General features: G+C 35.1%; 1 protein-coding gene across 1 annotated transcript in view; it reads right to left on the reverse strand.

Annotated features, from left to right (window-relative positions):
* The window catches only part of Malrd1 (MAM and LDL receptor class A domain containing 1), a 745,053-nt gene that overhangs the window by 649,127 nt on the left and 83,647 nt on the right, over nt 1-12,279 (reverse strand). Inside the window, exons 8-9 of the mRNA XM_021156265.2 lie at nt 3,741-3,833; nt 939-1,146 (exon numbers count right to left, since the gene is read on the reverse strand). Coding sequence (XP_021011924.1) covers nt 939-1,146; nt 3,741-3,833 — 301 coding nt within the window. The remainder of the gene's footprint in view (nt 1-938; nt 1,147-3,740; nt 3,834-12,279) is intronic.

Below are 12,279 nucleotides of genomic sequence, written 5' to 3' on the forward strand. Positions count from 1 at the left end.
TTTAATAAATTCTTCACTAGCCCACCTAGAGAACCATGCTATGCAAAGATCTTTGCATTACAGGGCAGCATTTGCCTTATTGCAATATTTTCCCCTACATAATAAAATATCTCACTAGTATAAAACATTACAGGAAAATTAATGTCAAATTTTTAATATTTTTAAAAGTTCATTATTTGTGATACAGAAAACAGATTCATTTATTGGTTTAGAACCCACAGTTTCTAAAAACATCCCATGAGTCTTAGTTGCTAAGCTACCTCATATGAGACCAGGCATGTGGCTTCTAATGTAAATTCCATTTTTGTTGAAGTATGATGAAGTTTCAACCATTACAGAATGTCTCTTCCTCTCTCCTGTCAGAAATACTTCATAAAAGGCCTGGAGGGAAGGTGTTGGCCAGTTGTGGCCTTCCTGAAGACTGCAGATGGCTGGTAGTGGCCACCTCACCATGGCTCAGGAGGGGGATCAGTGAGTGACACCTCCTGTCCTTCTTATTCTCCCTCTTCAGTTTCCAAGATAATTAAAGGGAAAAATAGAATATACTTAACAGTGTGTTACCAATCTAGAATATATCCATAAAGAAGTTACCACAATCTTTCTCACAGTCTTTTTATTCTTTAAAGTATACATTTACATACATACATGCACATGTGTACACTCACACATTCACACATAACACAAGCACACACATATCAATAATAGCAATTTATTTGAAGAACAAAGCAGGATGTTTAGTAACTTTAGCAGCGAACACCAAGAATTAAATTAACAGAGAACTCGTCAGAAGAATAATGCTAATAAGAGTTTCAGAGTGAGAATACACTTTCATGTTATCTCAAAGAAATTAGATGTTCTCCCAAGGTAGCCTTAGGCTATTTAAAATCCCACAGTCATGAAGGAGAGCAGGTAAACAACTCCAGCAGGAGTTGACTTACCACAAGCCTCTGAGTCTTCATCAATCCCATTGGAGTGGTCCATTCCAGAGTCGCAGACAGAAGAGTGGGTAAGACACTGCCTACTGGCAGGAGTGTATTCATTTACAGAACAAAGCTGCTGGGAGTGGGTCTGTCCAAAGTTGTAGACTAACAGCTGATCAATCCCAATAAAACTTTTCTGACTCAAAACTGTGCCTTCCAAAACAACCTTTATGAAAAAATATGATGAATTTATACCAATAAAATACAAAAAGGGGGAAAACTGAAGAAGAATCATAGAGATAAATCACTGAGAAAAACCACCCTTTAAGATATGGCCAAGTGCAATGAATGACAAAGTTACTGTTTCACAAATATGACCCTACATTCCTAAGGCTGATAAGCACATTGGATCCATGAATATTGCTGGGAACCCAATCAAGAAAAAACAAAGATCCAGGTAGCCATATGCCCATACAACTTTTACTGCAAACTTGTTATTTAAGTATCATTTCTTGAGTCCTTTTCCCTTTATTTTTAAGCAGAAAATATTATTAATTCCATAGAACTATAACTGGATCTGTTTTATAAAATTACTAAAATTGATACTTGAAAACTTACAGGGCAGGACAAAGAAGTGTAGTTTAGAATTAAAGATTTGAAAATAACGAATAATTAAAAATTACACACACAGAAGAGATTTCTAAAAGCAATATATCGCCAATCAATAATTAATGAATCCTACTTTATCTAATTGATCTCCTGGCTTCTCTGGAGATACACAGTGTTAGTAAGTGACTCCATCTTTCATTGCCAGCCAATTGAAGAACAAAGTCAGTGTATTAAGGAGTCCCCAAAGTCCTACCAAGAACAATGGTTAATGAACCACAGGAGGATATAGCAGAAACAGCTCAGTGAATGGCAACCAATTTCCTTCTGTCCAGTTCAGTAGCCACTAGCTACTTGTGAGTAATTTAAGTGGATTGAAATCAGATGAGAATCCAATTTCCGAATCACATTAGCTCCATTTCAAGTGTTCTGTGTGCTCACAGGTATTGACATAGGCTATGCAGCAATGTCTTTGGAACTGTAGCATTCCCTTTTGGAGGGAGGATGGAGGCTCAAATGACTCAAGAAATAAACCTCACAAGTCTGGGAGAACCGACACAAGATCCACAAGATGATAATAACCCTCCTTTTGAGATTATAAAATCAGTGACCAGCTGCCAGTGTGAAGACACTCTTTTACTGGCAGAGTGGCCTGTAAGAGTTATCTGCCTGCCAGTCCTGGAGAACACTCTTAACATTGAAGATTTTGTGTGCTCTCACCCACACTGGCTTGGCTTCAGGGGATGCAGGCTGGCTACCTTTGAGATATCCTTATTCCTGTGAGTCAGCTTGCCTCCGCATTCTTCTAAATCAGTCCAATTCATCTGTCAAGCTTACTTTGGTGAAATCTTTACTGATTTCTCCTGTCATTAGTACAGGTTCCTTCCAGGAAAAGTAAGTTTTTCTTCCCAGGAAAAGTCACACAACAAAAGAGAATTTCTCTATTACTCTAGAGAATATCTCTATTGCTATTTCAATAGAACATTACTGAATTTTATAAAAAAAATCTATAAAAATAATAGTAATAGAGATCTACCACATTCAGCCTCACCCAATTTAGGTTTTCTGCATAGATGCTCATATGTTCAAAGACAAAAAAGATACAAATTTCTTATTTTAAAACTACTTTTGATCAAATGGCAAATACATTTAAAATTTTGCTTCAGAATATAATACTTATTTCAAATCCTGTATGATGAAAAAAGTATTCATGCAGTTACATCATTCACCCATAATCAATAGTGCATGTGTTGTGGCAACAGCTGTGTCTTTTCATAGTACCAAGAGACCAGATATGATTCATTTCAGGCTTCAAAATTGATGAGTTTAAACTTTGATCTCCAAGTCCTGCTATTTCTAATTCATATTTTTGTTACATCTGCTATGTGCATATAAACTTATAACTCTAAAATATACTGTCTTTAAATTTTGCTTTATTTTATCTTTCTGCAAATCACAAGACCAATTCCACTGTGTGGAACAAATAAACTTACTGAGTATGTCCTCCAGAGGATGTAAATATCAACTTATAAAATGATATACTAGGATCAAAATAATAATCAAAAAGAGTGTAATATAAACCTCAACATCTAAGACTGATATATATATATATATATATATATATATATATACATGCTTCAAAACTTCTAGACACAGATCATATGCAGTTGTAAAGGTCCACGTGGTTATTTACTCTCTCTTGGGAAGAGGTGTATAAATACAGTGAGACCATAAAACAAAGTTGGATTTGTATATCACACATTCAGCCAATCATTTAGACTCGCACTCTAACATCAGCCAATAGACTACATATAGCACAGAATCTCATTGGTTCTTTAAAGAGATCATCTATCAATGCTTCTATAAATTTCAGGTATATGATGGTATAGATAGTAATTTCATCACCTGCATTTCAACAAAAGTTTATTATCTCTCTGCATCATGATGGAAAGTATTTGCCTGAGGCAATGCTGGGAGTTGGGAAACACAAGGCAAGAATAGACACACCATGGCAAAGGCTTGAGCAAGAATATTCCCTCTAGCATTTCCTCTGGTCACAGAAAACTCGTCCTGTTAAGGACTAAACATAATGAACATAAAATCTATCCCCAAAGATACAAGTCTATTTTCTAATTTAAATTTAGCAATGAATAATAAGTTATATATTAACAAAGTAAAATTTAAGTTATAACAAAATTTTATTTGATTTTATACCTTAAATGCCTTCAGATCTTCTGGTATTAACACATCTGCTTTCATCCATGCACTGTAAGTTGATGTATTGAATGTCCAAGTCTTTTTTTCTTCCTTTGATTTGAAATGGAAACATGTTACTAATTTTCTGAATTCTCCTCTCCTCTTTATATACATGCTCTCCTAACTACACTTTGATGGGACTTGGGTATCTTTATGCTATTAAGTCATAGAAATGAAAAGTACTGCAGGTAATAATGAGATAAACAATGCTTTTGAAGAAAAAATATAGAAGTAATCATATCTGTAGGATAAAACTATAAACAATCCCCTTGGCTTTAACTAAAATGCCCAACAGTAGGAATATGGAACCTGAAAAGACCACCAGACAGGAATACCAGTGGAGGAATGGGAACTCCAGCCCACCTACAAAACTTTTTATCCAAAATTTGCCCTGTCTAAACATTTCAACTTATTAATGCATATTAATTGTACACAATATGAGGACTTGGTGTGAAATTTTCATATATGCACACAGCACTCACCATATCCTATACATATCTTCCTTTTTTTCCTTACCAAGAGGAAATAGGCAATCACATTTTTTTAAGTAACAAACTTTAAAAAAGCAGAATTTGGTAGAATTGCTGACTTAAATGCTAGTCTGATTACATTGTGCCATAGTACTATGCTACTTCAAAGAAGACTCAATAAAATACGTAGCTGCATGTGCAGGACAATCTTGGTTTTTCACCTATGAGAGAATTAATTCTAATTTGTACAAAACACCATTATTGTCTGAAGTTTATATCCATATATTTGACACTTCTGCCAATTTTGGCTAAGAACCATATGCCCTTAGATTGTTATAATGATCATTTATTTTAGCAATGGGAAGCAAATTATGACTATGTGGTTTGACTTAAGATTTTGAGACAAAGTCTATTCTGTACTGCATACTAGTATTGATCATTGTAATCTAGGACCATACTTCCATACTCTGAATTAATCCTATGCTTCTTCGGATATTAGCAAGAATTCAAGATATTTTGATGTTTTTCTGTAGAAAATAAACCAAATTATTCATGATATAGGGAACCATAATTTTTCATGAAATCCTCTAGTGGAGATATGGAGCTGACAGAATTGGCTTAGGCTGAGCTCTAAGGCAGCCTTGTTTGCTTCCAGTATGAAATGAAAAAAAAAAAAAAAACCCAGTAAACATCTACTTCTCAGATCTTATGATAGGGGGCAGGTGTTCCCAGGCTTTAGGCTTTTCCTTCCATGCTCAATTTTATATATCTCATCTATGTCCAAGATTTTATTAAAGAGCAGTGCATCCTCTGCTGTCTACCCCAGACTCCTAAGCCTCAAATATTTAAGAATGTCTTTTAGAGCCAATAAAATATATTTCTTGTTCTTTTTTTCATTCTACCCATTCTTCTGAAATTTCCACAGGACAGAGACACTCACTATGTGGTGAGAGTTGAGAGCTTGCATGTCACACCAAAATTATTTTGTTATAAGAAACTAAGGCCTGCAGCAAATTTTCTCATTAATTATTTCCATATAACTTCAGTTACTAGGAATGAACACTACTTCTGCAAATTCTTTTAGTGACAGTGTATGGCAAATTATACCCACTGATTCCCTCAATGATCATTTTAGGAAAATAATTTAAAACATTTTGCCTTTCACAAGATTACTAATTGATTTTCATCTATCTGAAGATAAATTAGTTTTACAAAATAAACTGAGCAGAGTTCTTTCAAAATATGAATGTTTTCTGTATACTAACTTAATAGTATATTACTAATGAGATTGAGATTTTTCTCTCTGAAAACACTAGCAATTATAAAGAAAAATAATTTATCCGTAGCTAATTGAATGTAGATTTTATTTTAATTCTTAATCTCACAGTACCCAGTTAGTTTGAACAGAGGTCAATACTAAAAAATATAAGAAACCCTCATCTTTGGAAAGGTTCTCAAGTATGTTCTAATTTCTTGTTATCTAATAAACTAATCATTAAAACGGTGACTGATCAAAAATTTTAAGAGCTTGTTGCTGTTCCAGATTAGATTTAAAATGCTGACTTAGCTTACAGTACTAGTCATTACTAGTCTTCTCAAAGACGCTAGTATCTCCTTCCCATTCCCAGTGAAGAAATCAGATATATTACCTCAAAGTTGGCCTTTAAAAACTTTAAAATATATACTATGATAAAATCATGGAACTTGAAAAATATGTTCTTTCAATATTATATCCCTAAAATTGTATCAAACAAGAACATCAATACTTTGTAAGACATTTCATTCTGATCCAAGCTTTAGGTGCAAAATATTTGATGGTGGAAATGTAAAATATCAAGTAAACGTTACAAGTCCAGTTCCCATTATCCATAACTTATTAGCACTAAAAATCTCAAGAAAGGAGTATGTTATTATGACTATTGTTTTACAGATGGAGAATGAAGTTCTAGGCCCTACCTATCTAGACTGTATGAACAGAAACTGGATTCCCAGAATGAAGAACTCCTTTGTCTTAAGAAGACAAATAGTGGTTTACATCAAGACATATTTAAAAGATAGTCTTCTTAAGTATGGGATGAAGTATCAACTTATGACTTAAATGCAGTCTGGGGCAGACTCAATATTCATGGTCAATAAAAGCTAACAAGGGGGTCAGAAAAGTAACTCATACTTTCAGAATAAGTAATGCTCCACACTCAACCAATTTGAGTTGATACACAAGATTCCATTCTGTAGGATAAGCCCCTCCTGGATGCATCAGGCGAATCCACACTAATAGACAATTATATGCCAGCTGCCAGCAATTTTCCCATATTTTCTTGCATAGCTTTAAGACCACTAATAGAAAGATGCCATTTGTTTTTATTATTATGTACACTGAGATTTTGAAAAATCTATCTGTGAGATTTTGAGATTAAAATAAATGAGAAAAAATAAAGCATGTATGATTGAAATCTCTATTGAAATGTATTATAACATCTCATTGGATGTATTAAATAAGTATTAATAAATTATTTGCCATGCAATATAATGAGACTAGAGTTTTAGAGCATTTGCAGTCATAATCTGAACTTAGTAAGACCATTCAAGAAGTTTTCACCATTCCCTGGTCAGAGCAGAAAATTGAGAAACAGAAAAATTACTGAAGCATGAATGGTGCCATAGTATATACAGATGAAAACCTAACTTGGTTTGGGGATTGTGAGGTGTTGCTTGTATAGTTTCTTCCATGCATGAAGAAAGCTGCTAATGTTACAGAAAATACAATAAGCTAATTTATACCAATCTCCCAAACAGCTGATTTAATTGAAATAGACTGAAGAAAAATAGTGATATTGGATACCAAAAATTACTGCAAATATGTCTCAGTGACACATTAAAGGAGCCATGTAAGCTGCAAATGGAGAAAGGCCATCAATAATAATGTCCAGCTATAATGCCAATGATTCATAATAATGACCAGAATGATCAAATAGTCTAAAAGATCCAATAGTGGTACTTATGTCCTAGGGGTAACCAATAACTAACTATCTGTACTTCAGACTAGTTGAATAGGACATAACTCATGTCTGGCTCCGTAAATTTAGTCCTTAACCAGTTTAATCTCTAACTATATCCTAAGTACATATCCTTATATCCACAGAAAGGTCCAGATCTTACCTCTAATCAAAGAAGTTCCTTTTTTTAACAGAAAGAGATCATTATGAAAACCCACAATGGATAAAAAAGCAGAGATCAACTGGCCATACTGTACCTGTCCACAATTAATACATTTACAACAAAAGCCTACACCTAAGACTCGTGGAACATTAAGGAAGAAAGTGGTGTATGTTTGTAAGAACTAGAGTTAAAATTGTTTTAAATAATGAAATGTATATATGTAAAAATTTATATATTTGCCTTTTATATATTTTTATAAAAATATATTTATATATTTTATTTTAAAAATGACATGAAGTGGTTTTGGAGGAAAAGATAGGCTGAGTGTCAGTTGGATGAATATGATTCATGAATAAGAATAATGTGAACATGATTATATAAAATTCTCTAAGGACTAATAAAAGTATCATATTTTAAAAAGAATACTAGTAACATCTCATCCCAGGAGCAATGGAAAACAGACTGCCATATGTTATAGCAGCACCTATGCAGTTTAATCTTTTAGAATTTTGCAAATATTTCTGCAAGGAGCAAACAAAAGGAAAAAAAAACAGATATGGTGAGAACAGTACAAAAAGCAAAGCAAAAGGTGAGTAAAATGGATTCCTCCCCATCCTCAAAATTCCTTCTAAAAAGCATTTTTATCTTTCAGGATTAATTATCTTGACATTTCAAGTTTCAGAAGGGAAAGGAACAGAATTAAATGCTGGTGACAGGTTTTCTCTGCCACCAGTCAAGCCTATGTGACAAGTATGCTTTTCTTTTCCATGTGTCAGGCTAAAACTATGAGGAAATTTCAACTGGATTTATCCAAAGCAACATGAAACAAAGGAAACCTGCCTGAGTAATCTTACTGGCTCTCTGCTGTTGGATTTTCTGCCGTGTTTCCTAGGTTTTTAGATGACTGTAATTGTTCCCTGTGGGTTTTTTAGTCCTATCAATGATTAGACACTTCATAACAATCGAGGTTTTTAGAGTATATCATGGAAATATGAGTTGTAGCTAATTTCATTCCATTAGATTGGAAGGTTACAACTTTGTTTCACTCACTGGGATAGGCATAATATTCATTCTATATAGCAGCATGCATTTTAATTCAACTCAATTTAATTAGACTCAAACTTAATTTAACTCATTTGTGTTTACTCAATAACTAGAAGTCCTCAAAACTATACTTACTGATAAGAACAAAGAATTTATTTCCATCATATTTATGATTTGAATGTGTAGACATAAAATCTCACATAGATTACATCAGAACTCTAAAACATAATTAACAATGTATAATCCCAAAGACCTCACTTCTATTAGACCCATCATTTCTTAAATGATTTTTAAGCTTTTGAATTTTTTTTGATTGTCTGCATTGTATTTTATTTTTCAAAGTGCATAAGACAAGTTTGTTCTTAAGAACCAGGAGCAACTGTGGCCTGAAAATACAGATTCACATTGTACTCAAAAGCATGAGACAAGATGAAAACATTTCGTGGAGTTTTTGTAGTACAGAACAAAAGAAAGCAATGAATTGGGACATTTCTAAGGTGCATTTGTGGAAACATAAGGTAGGTGGTTCATGGCAAAGCAGGTAAATATATAAGATAGGTATCAAATAATATTTAATAGTAGCCTTTTTTTAATTTTGCTCATCTAATTCACAATAAATAAACCTTAAAGCCCCAAATCTGTCAACCACCCAGCAAATGAGAAAGTTTGATTTCTACCTGTATGATGCTGTGCAATGCTATATATAGTACACATATTCATAGTATACATTTTGAACAACAGTAAAAATAGAGTTACACATATTTATCTTAGAAACAACAGCTCTCTAAGGATGTTTTGCAATGTCTGGAGTGATTTTTGATCATTCCAAGTTCGATGGCACTACGGACTTTAGGAGGTGAACATCAGTAGTTTTAAAAGCCCACACTATGTAAGAAACATACACACACACACACACACACACACTCATGAATAATAAAAACAAATCTTTTGAAAAACAAAAGTCTCTCTCTTTCTCTGTCTCCCTCCCTCCCTCCTTTCCTCTTTTTTAATATTAAGTTTCCTGTACATTTTATTTATTTTTTTTAATTTTTAATATTTTTATTACATATTTTCCTCAATTACATTTCCAATGCTATCCCAAAAGTCCCCCATAGCGCACCCCACTTCCCTACCCACCTATTCCCATTCTTTTGGCCCTGGCATTCCCCTATATTGGGGCATATAAAGTTTGCAAGCCCAATGGGCCTCTCTTTCCAGTGAGGGCCGACTAGGCCATCTTTTGATACATATGCAGCTAGAGACAAGAGCTCCGGGGTACTGGTTAGTTCATCATGTTGTTCCAACTATAGGGTTGCAGATCCCTTTAGCTCCTTGGGTACTTTCTCTAGCTTCTCCATTGGGAGACCTGTGATTACATCCAATAGCTGACTGTGAGCATCCACTTCTGTGTTTGCTAGGCCCCTGCATAGTCTCACAAGAGACAGCTATATTTGGGTCCTTTCAGCAAAATCTTGCTAGTGTATGCAATGGTGTCAGCGTTTGGAAGCTGATTATGGATCCCTGGATATGGCAGTCTCTAGATGGTCCATCCTTTCATCACAGCTCCAAACTTTGTCTCTGTAACTCCTTCCATGGGTGTTTTGTTCACAATTCTAAAACGGGGCATATTGTCCACACTTTGATCTTCATTCTTCTTGAGTTTCATGCATTTAGAAAATTGTATCTTATATCTTGGGTATCCTAAGTTTTGGGCTAATATCCACTTATCAGTGAATACATATTGTGTGAGTTCCTTTGTGATTGTGTTACCTCACTCAAGATGATGCCCTCCAGGTCCATCCATTTGCCTAGGAATTTCATAAATTCATTCTTTTTAATAGCTGAGTAGTACTCCATTGTGTAAATGTACCATAGTTTCTGTATCCATTCCTCTGTTGAGGGGCATCTGGGTTCTTTCCAGCTTCTGGCTATTATAAATAAGGCTGCTATGAACATAGTGGAGCATGTGTCCTTCTTACCGGTTGGGACATCTTCTGGATATATGCCCAGGAGAGGTATTGCTGGATCCTCCGGTAGTACTATGTCCAATTTTCTGAGGAACCGCCAGACTGATTTCCAGAGTGGTTGTACAAGCTTGCAATCCCACCAACAATGGAGGAGTGTTCCTCTTTATCCACATCCTCGCCAGCATCTGCTGTCACCTGAATTTTTGATCTTAGCCATTCTGACTGGTGTGAGGTGGAATCTCAGGGTCGTTTTGATTTGCATTTCCCAGATGATTAAGGATGTTGAACATTTTTTCAGGTGCTTCTCTGCCATTCGGTATTCCTCAGGTGAGAATTCTTTGTTCAGTTCTGAGCCCCATTTTTCCATGGGGTTATTTGATTTTCTGGAGTCCACCTTCTTGAGTTCTTTATACATATTGGATATTAGTTCCTTATCAGATTTAGGATAGGATCCTTTCCCAATCTGTTGGTGTTTTTTTTGTCTTATTGATGGTGTCTTTTGCCTTGCAGAAGCTTTGCAGTTTCATGAGGTCCCACTTGTCAATTCTCGATCTTACAGCACAAGCCATTGCTGTTCTATTCAAGAATTTTTCCCCTGTGCCCATATCTTCTAGGCTTTTCCCCACTTTCTCCTCTATAAGTTTCAGTGTCTCTGGTTTTATGTGAAGTTCCTTGATCCACTTAGACTTGACCTTAGTACAAGGAGATAGGCATGGATCGATTCGCATTCTTCTACATGTTAACAACCAGTTGTCCCAGCACCATTTGTTGAAAATGCTGTCTTTCTTCTACTGGATGGTTTTAGCTCCCTTGTCGAAGATCAAGTGACCATAGGTGTGTGGGTTCATTTCTGGGTCTTCAATTCTATTCCATTGGTCTACTTGTCTGTCACTATACCATTACCACACAGTTTTTATCACAATTGCTCTGTAGTAAAGCTTTAGGTCCGGCATGGTGATTCCACCAGAGGTTCTTTTATCCTTGAGAAGAGTTTTTGCTATCCTAGGTTTTTTGTTATTCCAGATGAATTTGCAGATTGCACTTTCTAACTCGTTGAAGAATTGATTTGGAATTTTGATGGGGATTGCATTGAATCTGTAGATTGCTTTTGGCAAGATAGCCATTTTTACAATGTTGATCCTGCCAATCCATGAGCATGGGAGATCTTTCCATCTTCTGAGATCTTCTAGAATTTCTTTCTTCAGAGACTTGAAGATTTTATTATACAGATCTTTCACTTCCTTAGTTAGAGTCACGCCAAGATATTTAATATTATTTGTGACTATTGAGAAGGGTGTTGTTTTCCTAATTTCTTTCTCGGCCTGTTTATTCTTTGTGTAGAGAAAGGAGCTTTTGAATTTTTATGTATATGTCACAAGTAGTTTTAAATTGAGAGTATTCGACTTCTGAAAAGTTCCTAAAATGTATAATAAAATTAAAGAAAAAATAATATCTAAATTTATTGATGGATAAATATTTCAATGATTAATCAGAATATTTTCAGTAAATCCTATTGAGGATGTAGTTGAGAAAATTATTAAGAGGCAGTCTTACCCTTATTGCAGAAAAAGAGTAGGCAAGAAAACCAAAAACCCTAAGTGTCTCAGATTTTGTGTGCTACAGACACCATTTAACTCACATAGCACACTCTAAGTGTGGGACGCCTGGCTTGCCAGCAAGAAAGACACCACAATAGGATCCTTCTGCACATGTTTATTGGGCTGGGCATTGACTGTATAGGCGAAAGACCCTGAGCCCTGGGCCTCTCACTCTTATGTACTATCAGTTCCCATCCACTCACAGCAGGCCACATCACCTCACCAGGTACGCAGCTTCAGCTAATCAGGGCAGCAGGGG

Source organism: Mus caroli, unplaced genomic scaffold (assembly GCF_978045245.1).
Source record: "Mus caroli unplaced genomic scaffold, Mus_caroli_1 scaffold_2, whole genome shotgun sequence".
NCBI classification, from domain to species: Eukaryota; Metazoa; Chordata; class Mammalia; order Rodentia; family Muridae; genus Mus; species Mus caroli.